This window comes from Gallus gallus, chromosome Z (assembly GCF_016699485.2).
Source record: "Gallus gallus isolate bGalGal1 chromosome Z, bGalGal1.mat.broiler.GRCg7b, whole genome shotgun sequence".
NCBI lineage: Eukaryota > Metazoa > Chordata > Aves > Galliformes > Phasianidae > Gallus > Gallus gallus.
The window spans coordinates 40,619,955-40,644,761 of record NC_052572.1 but is presented as its reverse complement, the minus strand read 5'-3'; the positions used below and the strand labels follow the sequence as shown (position 1 = coordinate 40,644,761).

Below are 24,807 nucleotides of genomic sequence, written 5' to 3'. Positions count from 1 at the left end.
TTGTAGGCTCCCTTTATATTCTGAAAGGTTGCAATTAGGTGACCCCACAGCCTTCTCTTCTCCAGGCTCAGCTCCCTCAGCCTGTCTTTGTAGGGGAGGTGCTCCAGTCCTCTGATCATCTTCATGGCCCTCCTCTGGACACTCTCCAACAGCTCTCTTTCTTTTACTGAGGGCTCCAGACTTGGATGCAGTAATCCAGATGGGGCCTCACAAGGGCAGAGTAGAGACGGACAACCACCTCCCTGTCCCTGCTGGCCACCCCTCTTCTGATGGAGCCCAGGGTACCATTTGCTTTCCAAGCTGCACAAGCACACTGCTGGCTCACATTCAGTTCGTCATCCACCAGGACCCCCAGGTCCTTCTCTGCAGGGCTGCTCTCAGGGACTGCTCCTTCCAGTCTGTATAAATGACTGGGATTCCTCCAGTCCAAGTACAAAACCTTGCACTTTCCTGTGTTGAACCTTATTAGGTTCACCTGTGCCCACCTTTCCAGTCCGTTGAGGTCCCTCTGAATGGCATCCCTTCCTTCCACTGTGTCAACAAAAGGTTATTATTGGGGAATAAATTTCTTTAATGAACTCTTTCCATTCCCATTACAGATTTTTACTTATGAACTATGTATTAATGGCAGTTGTAATCCCATGCAGAGAATTTGCAGAAATCCTCTGACACGTGCAAATATTAACTGCATCACTTTTGAGAAGCAAGTCCTGCAGTATGTGAAGTTTTACCCAATCTGAAAACAAACAGAAAGAAAAGTCACAACTGTTGTCCTTAGGAACTTAAAGGTGAATTTTAACAGGTTTTAGCTATATGTGGGTGCGGACCTTTTACCCCGGGAAAGTGAGTTTTAGTCAGAGTGATTTGAAGATCCCAGACTGAACCGAGTTTTACTCAACAGACAACAGCACGTCGGTTCTGTTGTTCAGGCTCAGAATGCTCATTAATTGGCTTATTCCGTGCCGGCTTCACTTCATCAAACGCACGCTTCATGGGGTTCTGCTATTTCGTAGTTTTTACTGAACGAACGAACTCCGAAGACGACGGCAAACCCCGCGGTACCCGCAGGCAGCGCGCCCGCTGTGCCGCGCCGGCTGTTCGAGCCGGAGGACGCGGGTGGTGGGTGGGTTTGTTTTGCCAGACGGACGCGATGCCGCGGCGACAGAGCGCAGCGCGCGGTTGAAACCTGCCCTGCTGGGACAGCTGCGACTCCGCTGTTATGGCGCCGCTCTGTGACAGAGAACATCTCTCCGAGAGAGCTGTCCAGCGGACAAGGATCGGGACTCCCGCTTCACGTCAGCTGGCACAGGTAAGATGCTCCGTAGCTTATGAAGACCAGAGTGGACTCGAGCCCCCTACCAGGCTCTCTGCCGTTAGCGTTACTTCAGCCCCGGTGCCGAGGCCTCTCAACTGCCGCCGCACGAGAAGCGGCCGCGCGGGCAGCGGGCACACGTGCGGCAGGAGCACGCCTGCGCCCCACGTCACCCGGGCCGAGCCTAGCGGCCGGGCCCACTCCCCCTTCGACCTCTGTCGTTGCGCCGGCCGGCGGCAGCCGCGCGCCCGCGGTTATTTTGACCCAGGCAGGACCCCGTAAAGGCCGCCCGGCCGCCGCGAGGCCCGGCCCGGCCCGGCCGTAACGCCGCCGCGCGTGACGCAGCCGCGCAGCTCCGGGCCAACCAGCGGCCGCGGCCGATAAACAAACGGGCGGCCCGCGCTGCAGCGCCCCGCCCCGCCCCTCCGCGCCGCGCTCCGCCCCCTGGCCGCGCGAGTCCGGCTGCCGTTCGCCGCCCCCCGGGCCGTTATAGCCGCCCGCCGAGGGGCTGTGGCCGCTCCGTTGCCCTCTCGCAGTGTCGCCGCGACTGGAGTGAGTGTCCTGCGGGTCGCGCCTGTCCGTCGCTTCCGCGGCTGTCGGCTCCCTGCCCTGCCCTCCTCCCCTCCTGCTCTGCCTGCGACGGTGCTGGCCAGAGACGGGGCTGCCCTGCCCTGCCCTATCCTGCCCTGCCCGCGCTGGGCCAGTGGCCGTAGGAAGGAGAGCTGCTGCCGGCGCTCGGGCTCTTTCGGAGCGGGCCTCACCGCGTCCCGGCGGTGGAGCGGAGGCCGTTCCGTCTGTCCCAGGGCGGCGTCGGGCGGCAGCTCGGGGGTTCCGTCCGTGCGCCTCTGGTGGGCGGCCCGGGCCGCGTTTACAGCCCCACAGCCGGCTGTGCCTCCCCGTGCGGCTCCGCGGCGCTCCGTCCCGTCTGCCCCGTCCTTCACGGAGCGCTGCCAGCAGCCGCCGTCTCCTCGCGCCGCGCGGTGTGAGCCGGCTGCGTGCGGCGGGGTGCAGGGCGCGCGTCTGTCAGAATGCGGTAACTCGCCCTCTGTTAACTTTTCGGGGACAGGAGAGCAAAAGTTGTGGAGAGCAAGCCTCGCCAGCGTGCTGTGAGGAAGCTGAAGTCAGACTTGCCCGGTCACTCCTGCGCTTTCATAGTGGGACTAAAGGATGGTTTATAAAAATGTCCTTCCTCCTTCAAAATCACTTACTTTCTGAGAATTTGGTGGTAAATTCATCCATAACCCGTTTACCTTTTGAAAGCTGTGCATTGGTGGCTGCTGTGCGTGCCGGTGCTGAGGCTTTTGCGTGGGTTCTGGAAACAGGGTGTGTGGCACTGAGGTTACTGGAGGAGCTCACTGACAAGTGGATGGCTTGAGTTGGCTTCAGTAAGTTCAAGGATTTAGAACACTTTAATGTCTCTGCATAGCTTTTGGTCAGTTGGTATAAAAGACAAAGGTAACTGAAGAAAGGAAAGCTGATGATCTGGCTGGACGGGTCAGAACTCCCTGCAGGCTCACTGGTGGCGTAGCTAGAGCTTGTGATAAATGTACCAATGGCCAAAGATCAGTAGGTCGGGTGCAGGAAGAGCAACGCTTGGTCTGTGCCAGCAGAGAATGAGTTTATTCCTTCACACAAATGAGTACTATGTATTTTAGTGATGTCTCAGGTTTGCAAGCAAATACTGAGATCGATCGACAGTTAAGGTGTTCGTTAAGCCTGTATCGTGATTACAGATGATCACAAATACTATCTTAGTAGTAGAAACAGGAAGACTGTGTGTGGAAAGATGCTGTTTTCTAAGTTTCTGAAAATGTGTCTCTATTAGGTGGAAGTGGTTTAAAAGGAAATTGTGCGTTTTTGAGCTCTTCCGCATGTTTTCCTTAGAATAGTAGAGCACCACATGTAAAACTGTGCAGTTATTCCCTAGGCGCTTGAAAGCGTGCTACTGAAATGGGCCTACAGTCTCCTAAATGGTGGTGCACTGCTGGATTCGTAGTGCTGGGCAAACCCTTGCCACTTATGTGTGCATTCATGTGCAGAGCTGCACACAGACCAGCCAGTTGCTGGTGTTCAAACCGAGTTAGAGTGTCCTAGCATGCATACTGGGCAGCTCACAGTAGAGATCTTAAAACTACAGCATTTCAAAATCTGTCTGGCATGCTTTATGAGTTAATGTGAGTCACTCATAAGGGATTCCAAGTTACTGGAACTCTAGATACAGTAATAATAATCTGTTCACGGAGGCTGATGTGATTTGTTGAAGAGTATAACCAGTAACAAATTAATGGTTAATAGTAATAACGTATGCTTCTATGTTGCCTTCAAATTATGTGGTATATATGTATAGTGCTTACCTTCAGTTTGTGACGCGTGAAACTGAATGGTAGGTACTTTTGCCTTAAGGAGGTGTGCTCACAGCTCCTGCAGTTTGGAACAAACTGCACAAACTCAGTCTGCTAGTGATACGCAAAGCAGAAGGTTTTGAGACGGAGTTATTCATTGGTCTTTCGTGTCTATCTGTGCCATAACGATGTTGCAACTTTCTGAAATCTATCGCTCAGTGATCTCTTAGTAGCACAGGAATGAAGGGCTACTTACTGTGAGACATTGGAGTCTTCTCTGAAATCCGTGGCAATGCAGTTGCTAGCACAAAACACAAGTGGAAACAGTACCACACGCCTGAAAGCACATTTTGCTTCCTTTTCCTACTCTTGCAGATTTTCACTGTAATCTACATAGTAGGAAAAGGAAGTATCTTCAATTAAATAAACAGGCTTTGGGTGACAGACTGTTACTTGCCAAATTTTACCAGACTTTACAGCCCGTACTTGAAATCACTGTAAAAAATCAAAGGGATGTTTCTAATCTTTGTTTGGTCTAAAATTACAAAACCCTCTGTGATACATGAACACTTTCTTTTTGCAATCTAAAAGCTTCTTTAAGCAACGTCTCAAGAATGCAGTGCTTTTTACGTATTTTCTGATTGTCTATAGTAATGAAGAACAAGAGTACTTACAGTTCCATTCTGGGGTTGAGGAGGAACTGAGAGGGGTACATACAGACATGTCGGTGGGCTTGCAAGTGCCCGTCGTTAGCTGAAAGCTTTTTAGGTGCCCGTCCATTGGTTTTCTGAGGTGGGGGCACTGGGAGACAAAGTTTGAAGCTGAAATGCTGAGTACTCAAAACAAATTATCTATCAGATCTGCAGATGTGATATTAAAATCTGAAGCCTGGCGTGGTGGCAGGCTGGAGTGAATCACTGTATCTATCTTTAAATGTTGCAGAAGTGGGGTAATTAGATCCTGCTGTAATATGAATAGTTGTATTGAAATGTCCTACTAACTAAATTAGCAATGTTAACAGCTTTTCTAGTCCTAACTAAAAACAAACAAACAAAAAAACAGTGATCTCATGTGTTTGCTGTTTCCTTCATAAACTCATTTCTATCCATTTTTATTCTGTAGGAATAAATATAATTGAGGAATAAATATTTGTCATCTTGTCGTGGCCATTGTATTTCAGTGAATTGTAACAGTAGAATTCCACGGGTAGTACTTATTAAATATACTTGTCAGCTGGACTTTTACTGCATGCCAACTACATGAAGACAGCAAAGGTATACATACTGTACTGTATTTGTAGATGAGGGAGAAGGGAGTTTGCAGTCATATTTCAGAATGGTGCAGATTTCCAGCTACATATGATGTTTTTTGACTGCATGGGTAAACAGATGTATCTGGCACCATTAGCTGCTGTGAACTGTAATAATGTGTTGTACCATTTAAGTGTTTGCATGAAATAAAGACATATACCACAATTAGTTGAGAGGGACTGGAAATTCAAGACTTTTACTGAGAAGAGTACTGTACTTCACTAGCTTATTTCACTAGCTTATTTTCTTGCGTCAAATACAGTAGGGAGTCTGTAAACTTCCAGGGTTATCTGGTTAGTGCCAAGAGCAACATCCAGTATTGTAAGTTTTTGTGTAGCTTGTCTCTGGTGCCTTTTTTTTTTTTTCTATGAAGGTGCATTTGTAATCTCTTCTCCAAGGTTGAGGTTCCAATTTACTGCATGTTCAGCTAATAAGAGTACAGTCTCTCAGCTCTAACTAACCTCCTAAGCTGGATAACTATACAGTTACTGAGAATTGAAATAGACTTAAATGTCTGCATACTTGTATGTGCACATACAGATGCGTGTGCTCCCAAATCTGCTTTTATTATGCTGTTTTGTCACTTAAAACATAAGATATTATACTTTAGGTATTATTGACCTGGGTATTTTGTATTTCTGTTCTTTTTTCCCCTAGATCTGTGGTTGTGGTCTGATCAAAGAATCTGAACGTTGGCATCAGGTAGACTCACAATTTGTTGCACAGTATGTTTTATTCTGAAAATATGTCAGCCTTCACTATCTTGTTTTCTTTTTGAAAGAGGTGCGGTAGGATAATGTCTGATTTGTATGTCATACAATTCTTTGTGTGTCAGAGAAGCTGTCTGTAACTCCTGTGAACTTGAACAGAGCAGTATGAGCTTACATGTTGGTTCCTTCATCTTTGAAAAGTGAAATGTCATATTCCTTTTAAATAATTCTTTTAGGTAATGGTTTTTGCTAGGCTGTTACTGTTACCTGTTGATATACCTGAGTATACTGGAGCTACAATAGAAGTTTGTACTTGAGAAAGTCTGGTGTTAATTGATAGAAGGAGCCTGTTGAGTCTTCTGTAGGTTCTCACGTGGGTTGCTTCTTCACTATTATCAAAGAATGTTAAGACCAACTAAGCAGACATTCAACTTGTCAAACTACAAAGATTACTTCTGATCATAAGCAAAAAGTGTGTGTTTTACTAAACCTCTATCATAATACATCAGCATATCTAGTGTTTGTTTTCTGTGTAATTTGTCATTGCGGATGAATATGACTGCTTTCAATACTCAGTTAATTTTCTAAACTCTGCATGGGAAAACTACAATTTTACAAATATTCCTATGCCAAAGTTATAATTTTTATACTAGATACATGATTTGGGCTTTGGAATGATGTCATGGGGGGATGTATGTGTTGTGTATAGGTACGGGTGGCAACTGCAAGCATGTGTGTTTTAGTTCTGCCTCTCTTCAGCACATCCTTTGTTTTGGTGTAAAAACAGGTGAAGTTAATGCTTGAGAACATTATTGGCCAAAATGTCAGGCTCACCTTCCTGTGAGGAATACTGTTTATTGAATTTCCAGTGACCTGCAAACAAAACTGAACTTGTAAAAGAAGAGATAAGGCGGCTTACCTCAAACTGGAGCCTGCATATGCAGAATACCAACTTTGTTAAATCATGTTTGTCAGGCTGCAGGGACAGAATTTGAAATGGTTTTGTAACACTACACTATTCTATTCTGTTGTGTCATTTTCTTCCTGGACCATGAAGGCCAGTTTCTTTAGAGCTGACTACTTGTGGTTTTTTTCCCCCCACTAAAATTCAGTCCCTCAGGAACAAATGCATTAGCTTAAAGTATCTGCCTTATAGTTTATTCTTTCTTTATAGATAGCTCTTCAGATATAAACTATGCTGTAGTTAAAATACCAAGAAGTAGTAGAGTTTTTTTTTTTAATCCCAACACTGTCTTGTGCTTTCTGAGACAAAACTTCTGTGGGTGACAGAATCAAATTATCACTTGTTCTATCAACAGTGTTTTCACTTTCAATTCTGTGCTACTTTCCCAGGAAACTCTTCACTGAGAGAAGCAGCTGAGTAGGATTTCAGACATAGCAATGGCATCTGTTGTAATGAGTTCAGTTCCTACCACTGCATCTCGTTTTGCCTTACTGCAACTGGAAAGTGATACAGATTCAGAGTCTGGAAAAGGCAGAAGTGGCCAAGGTGCTGGTAAATCTCAAGCATCAGAGGGTAGATCTTCTACAAATGAGAAGAAAAGAGAGAAAAGGAGAAGAAAGAAAGAACAGCAGCAGAGTGAAGCCAATGAGGTAAAAGGGTTGTAATTCCAGCAGTGGACAGGATTATTATTTGATAAATACCCCTTTTTCTGTCCCTGAGAAGTCACTGTTTTGCTTTCTTTCTGTGAAAGAAATACTACTGAATCAAACTGCATTTTTTTTTTTCTTTTTCAAAATAGTTCTTCATACAAGTTGGTGTGTACTTTGTCTGATTAATGAAAAATGTAGCTCAAACTATAGAGCAGGATAAGGAAGTCCCTGTCTGTAAATTGATACTAGATTGTTTTTGTGCTGCTTTTGTGTGAAATAGAGGGAACCAGCATGTCTGTTTATGCCTATGCTTTTACCAGTGAATGTCATTGAGTTCCAAAATTGACAGGTTTTCACCATCAAAGTTTTTAATTATGTAAAGAATTAACATTGACCTGTTGTATCCACGTGGTGCAGCAATAAAAGGTAATTTTTATTATAGGTTCTTAAATAGGACCAACTTTAGAGTGTTGAAAAACTTCAAAGACTGTCTACCTAATTCTTTTTCCTACCAGAACCTCTAGTTCCTCTGTTGGTTGATAGCAGGACTGTATACCACATGTTCATTGGTATTGTATATAATTTGGTTCAGGTGTGAGCCCACAGTAGTATCTGAACCAACATGAAAACTGAAGTATGTCATAGATCTGTTCAAAGTATTTTCACCTGGCAAGATATATTTATTTTATGTTGTGTGACTGGTGTTTCTAATCAACTACTAAAAAAATTATTATGGTATGTACTGTATTTGATTAAACAAAAATGTAGCCCAGGCAATAGAATAGAGTAAAGCACATGTAAGTCCGTTGGCCTGTGTCTGAATACCTTTATCATTCTGTTAAGGCTCTTTCTTAGTAACACTTTGATTAATGTGAAATGGAATTTTGTTTTTCAGCTCAGAAACCTTGCTTTTAAGAAGATTCCTCAGAAATCCTCCCATGGAGGTTGTCTATCTCAGCATGAACAAAAACTGCACGCTGCAGTGCAGAAGGACTCTCAGGAAGAAAATTGGCAAGAGTGGAGGCAAAGAGATGAACAGGTACAGCTTACTGTATTCAACTGTCTGTGGCTTCCCTGAAGTATGTTAATCAATGAAGTTGCCTGCTATGTAGATTTGCTTTCTTTTAATGTAATTCATTATGTAAATCTTCCGACATATCAATTCACTGTGGATAGTGCAGTTTTGACTCCTTGGTTTCCCCTTCAGAGTATTTAGCTTTGCACAGACTTTTAAGAATTGCGAATAAGCGACATAAACTGGAATTAAAAAGCATTTTTGAAACTTTCTTATTCAACTTCTACACTGGCACGCTAGCAGCTACTAGGATGCTGTTTTCACTTATGGATGTTTTCAGCTCAAATCTCTCCAGAAAATATTGTCTTGAACAGTTTCTTATTATAGTTGAGAGAAAAATGTAGGGAACTATATTGATAAAAAATGACACATAGATGCTGTCCTTTTTGTTTTTTTGTTTGTTTGTTTTTAATGTTGCTAGTGCTTTGATATAGATGCTTCCTTAGATACAGTAAAGTTCTTAGCTTTTCAGGCTTCCGGATGATTGTCCTATTGGTGGAGTAATGATCTAATATTTCCTTTGAAAATTTTCAGAGCTAATTAGCTTCAGAATTACTTTGTGTACTGAACAAAACAAACCTGTACCTTAAATAGATGTTTTTATATTCTACATGCTATGAAGCAATTATTTCAGTTAAAAAGGAGAATATTAGTCTAATTATTAGATGGCAAAATGGTCAGACAAAGCAAATTCAATTATAAAGAGTCAAGTGTTATTCATTTTAGTTCCTACTGACATATAAGCTCTGCTACTGTGAAGTTGCCTTGGTTTTTTTTTCTTTATAAAATAACTGTAGAGCAATTACTACAGTAGTACTGCTACCAAAATCCAGGAATAAAACTTGTCAACCCAATTGACAAGTTAGAAAGCTGACATTTCTTTATTGCAGAGCTGGGCACATGGTCCTAGCATGCACACCCAGGATGCAGAGCACACAGATATCAAGCGTTTTAATGTGTGAATCTACATACAGTTTCCATGAAGTGCCTGTCTATTCCTAGAATAACTATATGTATTAAAATCTAACACTGTGCACATGCTGTGTTGATGAAAATGAGAGCTGTTTTGAAGCATATGAAAACTACATTTTATTAGGGGAAAGCCTGGATGCTGACTACAAAGTGAGTTCAGCAGACTTAAAAATGTAGAACTCCCAAAGAAAATGGCACATCTGTAACACTTGTTTAAAAAAAGATTTGTTTGCCCAACTACCTTAGTTTAGTTGAGCTTGCATCATATGTTGGTTATTGTTGTTAGCTTTTGATTTCCTTGTGTACCTTTTGTGAAGTTACACAGATTGTGTCATAAGACTTGGTAAAAATCTCTGTATTGAAGAACACAATTGACATGTAGCCTCAAATTCCAGTTTACATGTTTTATCAGAGCAAGGAGGTATGGATTCAAATTCTTCATAATGATATACTGTAATGAAGGTGATATTCAACACCGAATGAGAAACCATGGCTCCCTGCTTTCATAGAGGTGCTGTGGAAAGGCATGCTGCTCTTCAGAGATCATCTTCTACCGTGTGAAGTGTTCCTTTTGATATATTTACTTGATCAAATGATCATACTGCTGACACCTTCCTTTTCAAGATGTCTAGATGAAGTCAAAAGTTAGATTTGTCTGAACCACAGAGCTATTCCATACATATGATCCACAATACTAGTCTGTCATCTTCAGTGCTTTAGAGAGTTGCTTTAAGAGCTTTGTGTGTTTGATCTCAATTTGAGGGATTTTACATGTACCCAGAAATGGGTATCAAATGTGCCTCTTGAGTACGTGAGAAAAGGAATGTGATTTCTGGACTTTGGATAGGCTTGAGTGATAGTGGGCCTATAGTGGGCTGTCTATTTGGAGGCGGTTTGTCCATATATAAGCAAGACTGAATGTGCTTATAAGGTGTTGGTGACCGGCTGTGAGAAAAGTCAGGTCTATGCTGCACCTCAGCTTTGGAAGTAGTAACAAAGGTTACACAGCCAGCTTCACTCAGCTCTGACCTGAATTGAACGAATAATAGGTAAATTGATAGGATTATTTTTATACTAGAGATTCCACTATACAATTGTTTAATATTTGTAACAACACTGTGGTAGTACAAATGCTTGATAATTTAGGATCTCGTGTGCTAAATTATTACCTAAACACATTAAGTGATAAATGCCAAGCTCATCTTTGTTGTGAGCTTACCATGTTTTTTTCATGCCAACTGTTCTGTTTTTGGTACTTTTTTCCATCCCCATTCTCTTCTTTTTTTTTTTTGCGCTCCTATGGATCTTTTCAGTGTAATAGGAAATCACTAATTTTTGGTAGATAACTACCCTGGTCAGATTGAATCCAGCAATTCCTGTGGGCAAAAGCAGTCTGCAGATTTTGGAGGAATTTTAATCAATTTATTTATTGTCAGTTAACGAGTTTGTCCTTACTGATTCTGGTATTGAAATAAAACAGACAAGTTTTAAACAAACAAACAGAATACCTCACTCCAAAAAAAAAAAAAAAAAACCCTCAAAAAGAAACCAGAAGAAAACCTCATTCTGCCCCACTTTTTGCTTTCCATTCTCCTTGCAGCATGCAGCACGCAGTCCCTTTGGTAAGGCTATGCGCAGTGCAGAAGGCAGGAGACCATGGTGTGGTGATTCCTTCACTGTAGAGAACCTGTGAAAACCATACTTGTAGGCCCCCAATCAGGCTGCTACTCCACACCTCCTCTTATGCCTCTGACACCGGTTTGTTTACTTGTCTAGTACTCAACACCCTCTTTTAAGCTGTTCTCACAAGGGTGCTAAACTCCAACTGGTTCAGAGCCACCACTAGCTTGGGCTGACAGGCTCAGCTGCAGTGTCAGGCACAGTCCAGCCCCACACCCCTTCTCTTGCACATGCCACCTCACAAGTCCTCCACTATTGAAATCTTCACAGCTGGGCCCAGTACAGTTGTTACTAAACTTGAACCACAAACTAGGCTCAAAGTTAGGAGTGACAGCATCCTGAAGCCTGGGTGAGATCTTGTAACAATTTATGCTGAGAGTACTTTAACTGTCTCTTTTTCTAGATATTATTTTATTCTGGTAGTAAAAACAAAAGACAACAACAACAAAAACCTCTAGAAGACAGTTTTCTGTTTTCTCTTGTACAAGACTGACTGTAGTAATCGTTAAGTAAGACTTTCAAAGAATGCCTGTGCTTACACCGTGTAATAAATAAATTACTTTTAAGCATATGACAACTCATAAGCTCCTATAGATTAAATAGCTAGTGTACACCACTCGGTTCAGCTTGGTTGAAGTACACTAAGACAGATTAAGTCATTTTTTCACTCTAACAGCTCTCATAGTTTATGCTGGAGTGAGTGTAAAGGACCTTAATTTAAAATACAAAGAACGAAAAAAAAAAAAGCTGTTTAGAGTAGTCGTTATTAAACAGCACTTCAGTTATGGACATAAAAAAGGAGAAATCTATGGTGAGGAGGCTCCATTTGGCAACACATCAGAGATGACGGTAGCGATCCCTTTAAACCAGACACGTCCAACCTGCGGCCGGCGTGCAGCCCAGCACAGCTCCCCCTGCGGCCGCTCCCCCTGCTGCTTTGTCATCATGGCAGCAGCTCTGCCCCACTGTGTGGCCTGACCCTGGGACGTGGGGATGGCACTGTGCTTAACGGGCAAGGAAATTGTGTCGGTTTTCAAAGATTGCAATTTGAAAAGATATTACATCCAGAAACATGCTGCCAGATTTGACGCATATCAAGGAATGCTTTGTAAAGACAAAGTACTGGAACTGAAAAAAGTCTGTCACCTCAATAAAATATTTATTTAGAAGTTAAAACTCAAATGGCCTCTGTTATAAAAGCTACTTACATGATAGCAAGTCTGATTGCAAAAAAAAAAAAAAAAAAAAAAATCAGAGCCACTTGCTGATGATGATGTCTGTTATGAGTGGTAAGCGATGTGTGAAATACATGACAGATAAAATGTGTCCTGATTAAAAGTAAATAAATAGATCCACCATTTTTAAAATTATTTTCTAAAAATCAGTTTTTCTCACCAGAATGCTGCCAGGTAAACTGGAAAAAATAGCAAAATTTATTAAAAAAAAAATTGGAGAGTAAAACTGCTATCTTCATATCTTATTTGGCAACAGATGAATGTACAAATGCTACAGATATGGCTCAACTTACCATTTTCATTAGTTATTGATGACAGATATTATGTCAGTGAAGAAATGGCTTCTTTGGTGCCATTCAAAGGCACAACTAAATCTCTTGATTTGTATGAAGCAGTAAAAAATTACATTAAAGCAATTTTCTTTAACATTTGTCAACTTATCTGGTATAGCTACTGATGGTGACCCTAGTGATGGCTGGTTAAAAAAAAAGAGAGAGAGACTTAAAAAATTAATATAAGATGATGCAATTACAACCCAAAACTCATGTATGATGAAATATCATTGCATCTAGCACCAAGAAAATTTATGTGTGAAAGTTTTAAAACTGGGTGTCATGCAAACTGTCATCAAAGTTGTGAATTTCATAACATTCAAGGGACTGAATCATCACCAATTCCAGGAGTTCCTTAAAAGTATGGATGCTGATTATGGGGACATCGTTTACTTTTTCAAAAGAAGGTGGCTAAGTCAGGTTAGAATCAAAAGGATAAATTGTGCCAGAGTTTAAGTGTAAAAATGGCTCTCCGATTTAGCATTTTTGGTGAATTTGACCTCTCATTTAAATGAGTTAAACATGCATCTTCAAGGTGAAAATCACCTTATCTGAGCTATGTTTCAAACAACAAAAACAATAGAGGATGCTTACTCCTTCCTATGCAAAGAAAGAATGCAGACTTCCTTTTATGATCACACTTTTCATCCCTTAACAACATCTGATTTTCTTTTTAGACTAAATCCAGAAAAGACTTTAAAGAAATCTAATATAAATAAATCTTCAGGGTGGAAACTCTATTATGTAGATATTTGTAAGCATACAGCAAGGCATACATCCTTTATGCAGTTTTGCAGAGCAAGTTATTTTATTGTTGATAATTCCATGTATTGCATCAGTGAAGCTTTTTGTCAGCTGTGCAAAATACATATCAGAAATTTTCTTGTGGTCTCAGAGGCTTTTTTTTTTTTTGTTAACCAACTGGTCACAGTGTTAATTCTTTCCTTCAGCTGACATCTGAAATGTTTGAAGCTGATCTTGAAAAAGCATTGCTGCTAAGCAAACTGGAATATGAAGAGCACAAAAAGGTATGTATAGGATTCATCCTAATTTGAAAACATTGGAAGTTTGAAGATTGAGTTTTAAAAGTAAAGTAAATCACTCTTGAAAGTGCTGTTTTCTTATGTACATCTGGGACAGTGATAGTTTGCTAAAAATATTAATGCAGATGTGGGGGGAGGTGGCGTTCAGATTAAAATGGATATCATTTAACAGCCTGCCTGATTTTAATAGGAGATAAAGTCAACTGATAGAGCATCGCTGTGTGCTAATAGCTCTTGACTCCTCCTAAATGAGTAAGCATATTTTGAGAATAAAATAAAGATACAGTGGACCTGTTTTTTTGTTTGTTTGAAAAAAAAAAAAGGAAGTGCTAACTTACACTGTATATTTAGCATTCTGCCTTCCTGCATTTCACTACATTATATTCTCAATTTGATTTTTTTTGCTGTTTAGTGAAGAGCAGTGCTCTACTTCAGAAAGCAGAATGGATGTTTAATTGTTCATATGCACCTTAGAGTCCGTAAACCAATATAAAGCCTGCAAATTGCTGTTCAGGCTGAAATTTCCTTTAGTATATCATCACCATATTTTTTCTTTGTAATGCTTCGGGGGGGGGGAAAAAAAGAGTATTGAAGAAAATTATACCAGTGGGACTTTATTCTTCTTCTAGGAATATGAAAACATGGAATGTATTCCACCTCAGTCAAAGTCTGTGAATAAGAAAGAAAAAAGAAAGAACCAGCAAGGAAAAGACAAACCTCTCACTGTGTCCCTGAAAGATTTTCAGTCAGAAAGTAATATAGGTATGCCTTATTGTAACAGTGAGCTGTTCTACTTGGAATTTTGATAGCGTGTATACTAAAAGCAAAATGCCCTTCTGTCATTGTTCATTAATTTGTTTGAACATTTGTTCATTCAGTGTTTGAACAAACTCTAAACAAGTTGGAGCTAATATGTACTACTAAGTCTAAAAGCGAAACGTTCATTATATAATAATATGCAAGTTAAATTATCAGGAAAAAAAAGGAGGTTACAAAAAACATAATTTCATGTATCCCTGGGGTGGGAGATATATTCACATACTATCTTTATAAATCTGTTACTGTTTTTGTTTTGTTTTTGTTCTTTGTTTGATTTTTCTGGGCTCTACTGAGTTTACTCTTCTCAGGCAACTGAGTTTTTCAGATTTGAGTAATAGCAAGTCACTATTTGCCTTTCTTCAATGCTGTCTTTCATTCAAATTAGTAAATATTAAAAGTATTTGTATATGCTCATTTTTACATGTTTAGAATTCTTTCATCTGTTTCTATGGAGCAGAGATTGTGAATTTTAGTGAAGAAATAATGGTACGGTCTGGAAAAGGAAGAAAGTAATTTATTTTTTAAGGTGTTCTTCTTAAGGATATTTTTCTCTAAATTACAGTATTTTCAGGAGATTCTGAATGTAGGAAAAAGACTGATAGCACAGCGTTAATATCTTAATTCATGAGAACGAAAGGCAGTCAGATATACAGTGAGAAACATGCCTAAATAGACTTTAAGGACAGTAACAAACAAATAGTAAGTTTGTGTACCAAAGACATTGTCTTCCACTTTAACTGAAGCAAATGTATGTGGGATGCCGCTTTTGATTTTAGCAGCTTGTTTTAATAGCAAACAGTGTAAGATTTGAGAGACTTACTGTACTTTTTTCTTTCTGTTCTTTTCAGATAATGTTGCTAAAAAACATGAGGTAAGTCTTTTTTTTTTTAATTAAACTAGTCAGAATAATTCTTATGTTTTGGAGGTAATTATTCAGGTACTCTCTGTATTGCTAAACTGCTATGTAGTCCCAAACTGACTACTTTGCATTTAGAAAAATTTTACAGATGTGGATTTAAAAGAGATATATGTCTGTAGGTACAGCATTTGGCAACAGTAGCATTGGCCTTCTTAGAGCTAGTGCTTGTTTATTTAGTTTTCCAGTAGTCTTAAATGTTGATGCAACTTGAAAATGTAAAAGACTGTTGTAGAGAAAAAGGAAAGCAAATCAGGTAAGAAATTACTGTAATGCTATTATGCTGTGGCTCAGTGCACAAACATAAAAACACCTAGCAGGAAGAATAGTTGACAGTGAAATGAAACAAATCAGTGATGGCATAGTGCAAAAGTACAGATTCTAATTTAATGTTTCTGTCTTATTGTAATCAGTTAAATGGTGACTTTTAATTTCTAGACTCTTCAGTTAGTATCATGTTCTCTAGGTGAAAATCAGAGTATTCTCAGGATCTAAGAGATTTAAATAAATAAATAAATAAATCAGAATGTTGTCTTTTTTTCCATTACTCAAGCTATTTTTAAAGCACATTGTTTTTACCTCATTATTAATTTGTATAAAGGGAAATCTGTTACAATACTTATTTTTAACAGGAACCGATCTCTTCTCAGACTTCGATGAACGATGGAGGATTTTTCCATAAGCTGGAAGATGATGTTCATAAAATACTTGAAAGAGAAAAAAGGAGAGACCAGCTCACCGATTGCAATGAAATAGATAATTGCACATCTCATGAGCACAACCAGGCATGTAAAAGGGGAGTCGCTCTCGAGTGAAGAAGTGCCTAAGAATTAGAAGAGAGCACCTAAGTGGAAGAAAACACTAATCAAAAGCATGATAATCTTAAAATAAACAACAATTAAAATAAACAACAAAGACAAAAGCAACCAAATAGTAAAAACCTGCAGCACTGTTTTTGATACTTTTGTCTATCTGAAGAGATACTTAAAGCGCATGTGATCCAAATACTTGCCCCACAGAACATGCCAATATCTAATCCTACATTTCTTATTCATCCTTCTGATATTTGTGCAGATATACTTAACTAATTTCCATCAGGGACTCTAGTTTACAGTAAAAAGAAATAAGTTGCCTTTCACAGGATTCAAATTCAAATTGCTCCATTATTAACAAATGGTGCTTCCTTGTTTACAGGAGAGTGGTATGAAAGATGGAAAAACAGAACAACTGAAATTCGAGCTTGAAAAGAAAGATGCAGAAATTCAGCAACTTAAAAGTATAATAACTCAGTGGGAGGTATGTAAACTTGAAATAGTAAACAAAATCTAACTTCAGTCACATCATGATACATTTCTAAGTGTGTAATAATCTGCAGAGATAGTTTAGCTTGGTCACAGATTGTCTTTACAAAGCAAAATTTTTCCTCTACTACCATGTGAAGTAGTCTTTCTGGGTAAGTTAAGGATTTAAAAATAATTAGTAGAATCAAGACAAAGCATCCAGACAAACTTCCTGTCTGATCTGGCTGCTACTAGATGCTTTCTAGTATTGCTGTTTTGTTTATTGTCCAAATAAATAAGTAAGTAAGTAAATAAATAATTTACTTGGAAGCTAGCTCTTCTTGGAGCAGAAAGTTGGATATCCTTTGGTCGTTTCCAATTTATAGAAGTTTTTTTTCTTTTTTCCTTTTTTTTTTTTTTTAATTAATATTTATCTAAGACTAAGCTTTCTTTGTATTTTAAGAACTACATATAGGATTGGTTTTTTGGTTTTTTTTTCCATTTTTTTTTTCTTTAGAGATTCAGTCCATTACCTGAAATGCTGGAAGACAACAGTGAAAGAGTGAATATTTTGTCAGGTTTAAGAGGACTCCTTTAAAGATGCAGTGTGGCAAGAGTGAAGTCCTGTATTCCTATTAAACACAAGTAAAACTGAAGTCAGATTCAGTGCATGCTAAAACACATAAGGAAAAAAATAATTATACAGTATTGTCAGAATAGCTGGGGAAAATGACTCTAGTTGCTTCCATGTTTTCAGGAAATGTTAGCATTGTCTGGATAGTGTCTAGAGAAAAAAGGGCAAAACATCCATGTGTGACAGGTATTGTAACAAAATAAAGCACCATGGAATTACTTTTATTTTATTATGACTTGTATTCATTGCTTAAGGTAGACTGAGCAGGTTGATTTTGGAAGTGTTCTGATGCTTCAGAGGAAGAGTTTTACTTGTAGTATTAAAGGCATGAATTTCATTAGAAGCTGTTTTCACCATGTACTAGAGTTGGACTCCCTGTATTAAATTTTTTGAGCTATAAACTCATAGATTTAGTACTATTAGCAGTTCACTGCATTTGGCAGAATAAACACAATGCATAAGGATATTGGTGAGGTGATGGGTGATTATAAAAATCAAACAGCTGTATAAACTTGTCCAGAGACCCTGATACTGTTTGTGACCATCAAAGGTCTTGAATAAGTGTAAGTTTTTGGGACATGAAATGCTGCATCTGTTAAAAAGCACTCTCATTATTGTTTGTGGCTGAGGTACAGTGTTTTGGTACACTGGAATTGAAAGGTTCTGTTTAAAATGAATGTACAAAAGGAACAAAAACAAAGAACCCACTGACTTTGGTGGAGCTGCACATAATAGGCTTATGCTCATGTGCATGGTTCCGTGACATTAACTAAGAGGGCACTGCACTACCCATACTAATAGCTTTTTTCATGTTTGCCACTGACTGGAAGGTAAACAACTATTTTGGGGAAGTAAGATTGTTTTTTTGAGATCTGATGTGATATTAAGTGAGAAGTGGTAGATTTGTTATTGAAAATAAAAAAAAGGGTATAGAACTTCATAGTGAACAGCTCTGTGACAGAAAAAGTAAGTTTACAATTAAGATATATGGCTACTACTGGCAATAGTAATCAGTTAAGGAAAAGACTGCCTTATGAAAAAGTGTAGTTAAAAACCATAAATAAAAAAAAGAAGGGGAGGAATTCCTGAGGTGGAAGGTCTTAATAAGGAAACTGTGACTAAGGACTGTAAATTATAAAATCATCTGTAGAACAGTGAGATCTTATCCTGTTAACCAAGTAATATGACAAACTATTTATATTGTCCAGAAAGTTTTATAATTATGTGATATTTGAGTACTTCTCATTAGAGAAGCCTTAAAGCTTCTGATGCAATGGGCCTGTATAGGTTTAGGCAGATCTAAACTCTGCTTTCCAGGGGCAGCATAACTTTCTTATTTTAACTTTCATTAAAACCTGTGCTTGCTTTAATGTATTGACTTTGCTATTAACCCATTTTTCCTGCCATGTATTTATTACTTTGGCTGCGGCTTAATTAAAACAGACATCAGGTTCTCTGCAGCAGTCATAATTTTCAATTCTGAAACCTGAGTCATGAAGAACACCTTTTTATAGTGTGTACAGGTAGTAATTTATTTTCTTTCATACAGGTGAAGTACAAAGAAGTAAAAGCAAGAAATGCACAACTTCTGAAGATGCTGCAGGAAGGTGAAAGTAAGACATTCATCAGGAAACTTGGGAGCTCTTTTGAAAACCTAGAAGGAACTTCTTTGAAATCAGATTTTTAAAAATAAGTGGGCACAGTGACATCTATAAGGAACTAGAAGGCTATTGATTTGCAGCAACTCCAGTGAAATAACACGTTTGAACTACACAATACTGCATATCTGATGTTATACCATCAAAAAATTGGTTGCATTCTGATACTTTTCTGTGAAATTTAAGCTGCTCAGTTACGGTTTTAGTGACACTATGAGTTAAACTCTGTATTGCTAATGACTTGATCTGTTCCGGACTAATCTTGCATCACATATCTCAGATGATGGTAAATCTTCAGTTCTTGTATCTATGCAAGCTGTGCTTTAAACTGTTGGACACAAGTCTTTTGCCATACATTCAATAGGGACAGGTAAACCAGAGTATCGTATGTGAAACTCTGGTAATTCTCTTCTGTTGTAACCCTGTTTGTAGTTCCCTATAATTCATTTTCTGTCAAAGACTGAAAAAAAAAAAATATATATATATATATATATATATACACACACACACATACATGCATACATATATACTTAGATCCATGTAAGTAAATATTCTAGTAAACTTATACTTGTTATGCATAATTATCCTTTAATATCCCTAACCTTGCATGATGGTTTGGTTGGGTTTATGATACTAATTTTCTTACAAAGTTGTGTTTGCTTTTCAATTTCTTAATTTGGCTCTTGAATGTGGTTTATCTGAGTTAGCTCTAGTTTTTTTAATATAAAATGTGCTTGTAAGCAAGCTAAGCTGGTTGAAACGTTAAGAAGATAGAACAGTGCAAATTTTAGCTAGTCAGACTTTATTACTTCAGGTTAGTCTCTGAGTCAAGGTAAAATGTCTTCATCATGTGAGAGTAAAGAAGTGAAGTTCTGAAGGTTTTCTCTATGTATACGGAGTATTAATATAGAATAAAAGAAAGCAATTTTGTGGTGTTACCAGATCTGATCTTACATCGACTGAGGCTGTTCTATATTCCATTGGGATAGATAGTCCATAGCAAAATTGAGCCCTGAAAAAAGATTTCTTTCTTCATATTGAGAATTTTAATTTATCCACAGATACTTCATAGGCACTAACTAGTTTAAAGAGATCCATACTTAAGTAGATATTTAATACTAGTGTAAACTTCTGTGGCTGTGACTGGGCTCACGTGAAGTTTACAATCCCTAAATTTTCTTATGGACTTCTTTCACAGTGAATGTCTCTAAAAATCCATGCTGTTTACAGAGTTAAGAATGGGTAAGTAGTGCAAGATTGGGGTTTAATCTTCAGAACTTCCCGAGCTGCTACTAATGGCACTGGCAACTAATAGTTACTTTTGATATCACAGTGCTTTCACAAAGGAAAACCTGCAAATACAGAACAATTCTCATGCTGTTTCTTTCTCTCTGTAGTGAAAGATAAAGCAGAAATACTCCTACAGGTGGATGAATTGCAGATTATAAAAAATGAATTGACCTTACAGGTAAGCAAAGATTTTTTTTTTTTTTTTTGCATTTAAAAAAAATGCTGTTGAAGGCAATCATAGGAGGAAACTGAAACCAAAACTCTAACAGAAGATACTACGTTTCATTAGCCCAGCTCAGTATGTGTCAGAGGACTTATAAATCTCTGCTGTTACTCACCTATATGTATTTCTGTTAAGACAGCAGGCATCAGCGTGCCTGAAAGGATTTTGCATTCAACAGTACTTTAGGAATATCATCCTTTTGTAACTAGAGATGGGAAGTTCTGAAAGGTGTTTCAGAAGATGCTTTTTTCCTGATGGTTGTTTCAGTGGATTTTTTCGTTGCTGCCATTGATTCTGGTTGTTTTCTTTTTTTTTTTTTTCCTTTTTTTTTCCTTTTGTTTGCTCTCTCTAGTTGAAAAATGCTGGTCTATGAACAAAAGTGAGCTACAGATAACTTGCAGACATGACTGTTGGCAAGCCATCATAGTGAAGAACACTCAAGATTTTTATGCTTAGTTTTGGTTTGCAGCTACTATTACTTCTAAGCCTTTAGCTTATGTAAACATTATTATAAAACGTGGTACTGATTTTTAAGGATGATGTATTAATCTTATCGCTACGGTGTCATAGGCATCAGTTAAGTGTTCTGTGGAAGAAATTAAAGCGAAGTCCAAAAGTCAGAAAAGTTTCTGACTTTATGGCTTTCATATAACATGAAGGTAAACTAGTTAATGTTGTGTGGGAAATAATGGTTGTTAAAGAATATTTTACTTGTACTTTAGTTCATGTGCAGTCACATACATGTTTACTTGCTTTTCCCCTCAAATACAGCATGTATTACTGATTTTGTCCACATAGTACTAATGGAGGACCACAGTGACTTAATTACATTGAATTCAAATTGTAAAGCATGCTTTATAAGTTACTATTCTGTACATTTTTAGGTAACTACACTTCATGCTGCATTAGAGCAGGAAAGGTCCAAAGTGAAGCTGCTGCAGGCAGAATTAACAAAATATCAGGTATTGTTATTTCACATACAGTTAAGTATGTTAATAACTTTGTTTTGTTGATGTAACTGAGACTGTGATGAAGTAATTTACTGTCAACTAATCTGTTAGTTCTGATTTTTTTGATTTAAAATATAATTAGTAGTTCAAGCTGTAGGTGGGGACTGAGGGTGGCGAGAGGGACACAGTAGCAAATCAAAGTTTTGGCAAGTCGAATTCAAGTTCTAAAGTATAAAACAGAATTATGCTGGTAAATAGCAAAAGCAAGATGTTCTTTTCCTAGTCTGTGCGCACTAACTATAGGCTTCGTAGATGTGGCTTTTTTGCCACATTCTTTCCTCATTTCTGTATTACAGCGCTGTCTCTAGACAAATGTTTGTAGGAAATTCATACCAAGTTATGTTGAAATTGAGCGTTAGGATTAGTGTTGCTGACTGTGCACGTTCAACTAACTAACATAACAAATGCATATGATGTTTAGTGAATTTCTGTGAACTGCTGTATAAATAGTATGATGCTTAACATCTGGCTTTTTTTGAAAAAAGCAAATATTTGATCCCATGAGATTGAGGATGTGTATTTGGCCATGGCTTGGCACATCTTAATATTTCTCTTTGGCTGTGACCTTTTGCGTAGGTTACAGGGACAGCCTGCATTTACTGTATGATAGAAGCTCTCAAGGTAGTCCTGTAGCCTCAGTAGCTTGTCTTCTCCAATTACACAAATAGTCTGGCATTACGTTGGTTTGTAGGTATCCTGTCTTTTTCTGTTGACTTTTCACCCTCCTGTCACTTTACCACAAGTAAGCAAGTTCCTTTTTACAACTGTCCTGCAGCAGTGCCAAGTGTAGGCATTTCAGCCCCTTACAGACAAACTTCATGGTGAAGCTGAGTGCACATTCTGCTAACTGAAAATGATACAGTAAATAAATTTGTTACTGTCAGATTTATTCATATCGCTGTTCTTCCAACAATTGTATTTTGCTTGCATTTAGAACCATTTTGTAACCAGACAATTTTCAGTAAGAATTTATTTTTTTGATTACTTACAGTGAGCAGGATTAACAGTAACAGCAGAGACTTCACTAAAAAATGTGGTCTTCATTATGTGCTTTGTTATTACTCCAAAATCATCTTACCAGACACTCTTTATTTCTGCTCACCTCTATTATAATATGATTTAATCTTTCCACATATTGCTGTATTTCTTTCTTTATCCATCATTTTTTTCCTTTTTTTCTTTTTTTCCCATTTTTCTTGTTATTTTGCATCTTTTTAAGAAAATAGTTTTATCTGCCATACAGGGATTGTTTCTGTTTTCATTATTCTCCACTGTAATCTCTGCATGGAGACCAGGATGACACTTATTCTTGTGATACTGTCTTTTGATGACACTATTTCCACTTTCTTAGCTGAAAATTGTTCTGAATCAGGAGGACACATTTCAAAAAATAATAAACTAAAAATGTGTGGGTTAAAAATTAGGAAAAATAACAAGAAATAAGAAATAAACAAGTGTATTTTTTTATCACCAGATGTTAAAGGCCTGTGTGCCTACTGGCAGAGTTTGGAAAAAAGATGTGCTACCAAAGGTATAGAAAGCATAAGTTGTGGTTCACTTGCACAAAATTGACATGCACAGCACTGTAGGACCGGACTGGATGCCTGTAAAGGAGCTGAAGAAGCCAGCTGATGTTAGTGCTACTCCAGTCTGTCATCTTCGGTCATTTGGAGAGCAACTTTTATATAGGCAGATAATAGTAAGACAAGGGGGAGCACTTTAAAAGAGGGGAGATTTAGGTTAGATGTAAGCTGGAAATACTTTTCTCAGAGGGTGGTAAGGCTCTGGCACTGTCTGCCCAGAGAAGCTGTGGATGCCCCCATCCCTGGAGTCATTCAAGGGCAGGCTGGATGGGTTCCTAGCTTCCCAGCAGGTGGGCTTGAACTAGGTCCCTATCACCTAACCTGTCAATTATCTATCATTTAAGTACCTTGACTGTTTTCGTTTATTTATCTGGTGTTCAAATGTGTTCGTGTTCCATAATATTTGTATAGTTTAACAAAACTACATTTTTTGCCCTACTAATTGATGCTACCTTAGTATAAAAAAACAACTGCAGATAGAAAGTGTCATGTCTACAGTACTAACTAAATGTTTGTTTTTATTCTCTTACAGAGTGGGAAAAGAGGGAAAAAGCACTTAGAATCTGACCAGTACAGGTGATCTCCTTTGCCACCAGATTCAATGCAAAAAAAAGAAAAAAAGAAAAAAAAAAAAAGGAAATCTTTCTTCAGGGTTTTGCAGAAATTTATATATTTGTTGTACAACTGCTCAACTATGCAGTTTTTGAAGAAAAATTAATAAATACTAGTTTAATTAACATTCTGAAAACTTGATTTGTTGCACTTCCTGCTAAAGAAAAGTGAGAAAACTAGTATTCTGGCAAAGCTCAAACTTTAATTGTAATGCCATTAGTTTTTCATCATTCAATAAAACTTACTCTTGCATTCCTGTGTTTGAATTCTTGCTTCTGTAGAATTTTTCAAATTAGATAGCTTCACTTATTCAGAGTTCAAGCAACGGTGAGCTGATAAAGGTACAAGAAAGAGAAAAAGGCTCCTGTTCTTTGAACATGCTTACACTGCATAGGTTTTATACTACTTTTATGATAGGTGTTTAAAAAAAAAAAATTACATCTGGAAGTTTCTCATGCTGAAATTAGGAATTAATTCCAGGGAAAAAAAGGTCTTGAGTAGGGGAAGCTGACGTATCTTTGCCCAAAGAAAAGAAAAGCTCTCTACAACAGGTTGAGGAGGCCAAGAGCATGGAGGAAAGACAGAAGGCAAAGTACAGGGTATGTACAGAGCAGACCTGGAGAAGCAAAATTTCTGGGTTCAATATGACTAAAAAAATTTTACAGAGCAGAAAATATTATTGTGATGCAAAGCAACAAAAATATGCAAGGACGGGACTTAGATCCAATTGGAAAATTCTTGTTAACTACTCAGGATAATAAAACAGATTATTTTTTTTCTAGATATTGAGTGTGTACTTACTGGCAGTCACAGTTCAGAAGCTTGGGGCTCTTTTTCTATCTAATGCTCCTTTCATGAAGATCTTTAATGTCATCCACAGACTAAAGAGAAATCCCACTGAAAGTGAGACACTGAAAGTGAGTTTATTTGTTGCCCATATGGTGGTCAGTAGAAGATCATTGCTGTCTACTCAGCGGCAATTTATTATGCAGTTTTTTTGTTTGTTTGTTTGTTAAGTTTAACCCCTTTAACTGCATCTAAACAAACAGTTCTAACCTTTGTTCTGGCAAATCAGAATGGAAAACCTAAGACATGGATAGTTGTGTTGTTTTTTTTTTTAAGATCCTTCAAAAACGGAGTTCTATGCTCTTTCACTT

General features: G+C 38.4%; 1 protein-coding gene and 1 long non-coding RNA gene across 26 annotated transcripts; one reads left to right on the top strand and one right to left on the bottom strand.

Moving 5' to 3' along the window:
* Positions 1-547: 547 nt before the first annotated feature.
* LOC121108593 lies at positions 548-1,635 on the bottom strand. The gene is made up of 2 exons (XR_005843223.2): positions 828-1,635; positions 548-736 (listed from the first exon to the last, which is right to left on the bottom strand). It is a non-coding gene; the product is annotated as an uncharacterized LOC121108593 (long non-coding RNA).
* On the top strand, positions 1,202-23,902 carry GKAP1 (G kinase anchoring protein 1). Of its 25 annotated transcripts, none has more exons than XM_040656453.2 (15): positions 1,767-1,864; positions 4,777-4,928; positions 5,622-5,666; positions 7,028-7,288; positions 8,184-8,327; positions 13,533-13,610; positions 14,255-14,387; positions 15,293-15,315; positions 16,011-16,145; positions 16,555-16,656; positions 18,824-18,887; positions 20,330-20,400; positions 21,330-21,407; positions 22,930-22,986; positions 23,571-23,902. In XM_040656453.2, exons 4-15 carry the CDS (start codon positions 7,076-7,078, stop codon positions 23,616-23,618), a joined length of 1,146 nt encoding a protein of 381 aa, XP_040512387.1. In that variant the 5' UTR covers positions 1,767-1,864; positions 4,777-4,928; positions 5,622-5,666; positions 7,028-7,075; the 3' UTR covers positions 23,619-23,902. The 25 variants fall into 25 exon arrangements, with proteins under 25 accessions (XP_004949253.2, XP_040512386.1, XP_040512389.1 ...); XM_040656447.2 differs by having other exon boundaries at positions 15,993-16,145; XM_046905936.1 differs by having other exon boundaries at positions 5,622-5,689; positions 15,993-16,145.
* The last annotated feature ends 905 nt before the right edge of the window (positions 23,903-24,807 follow it).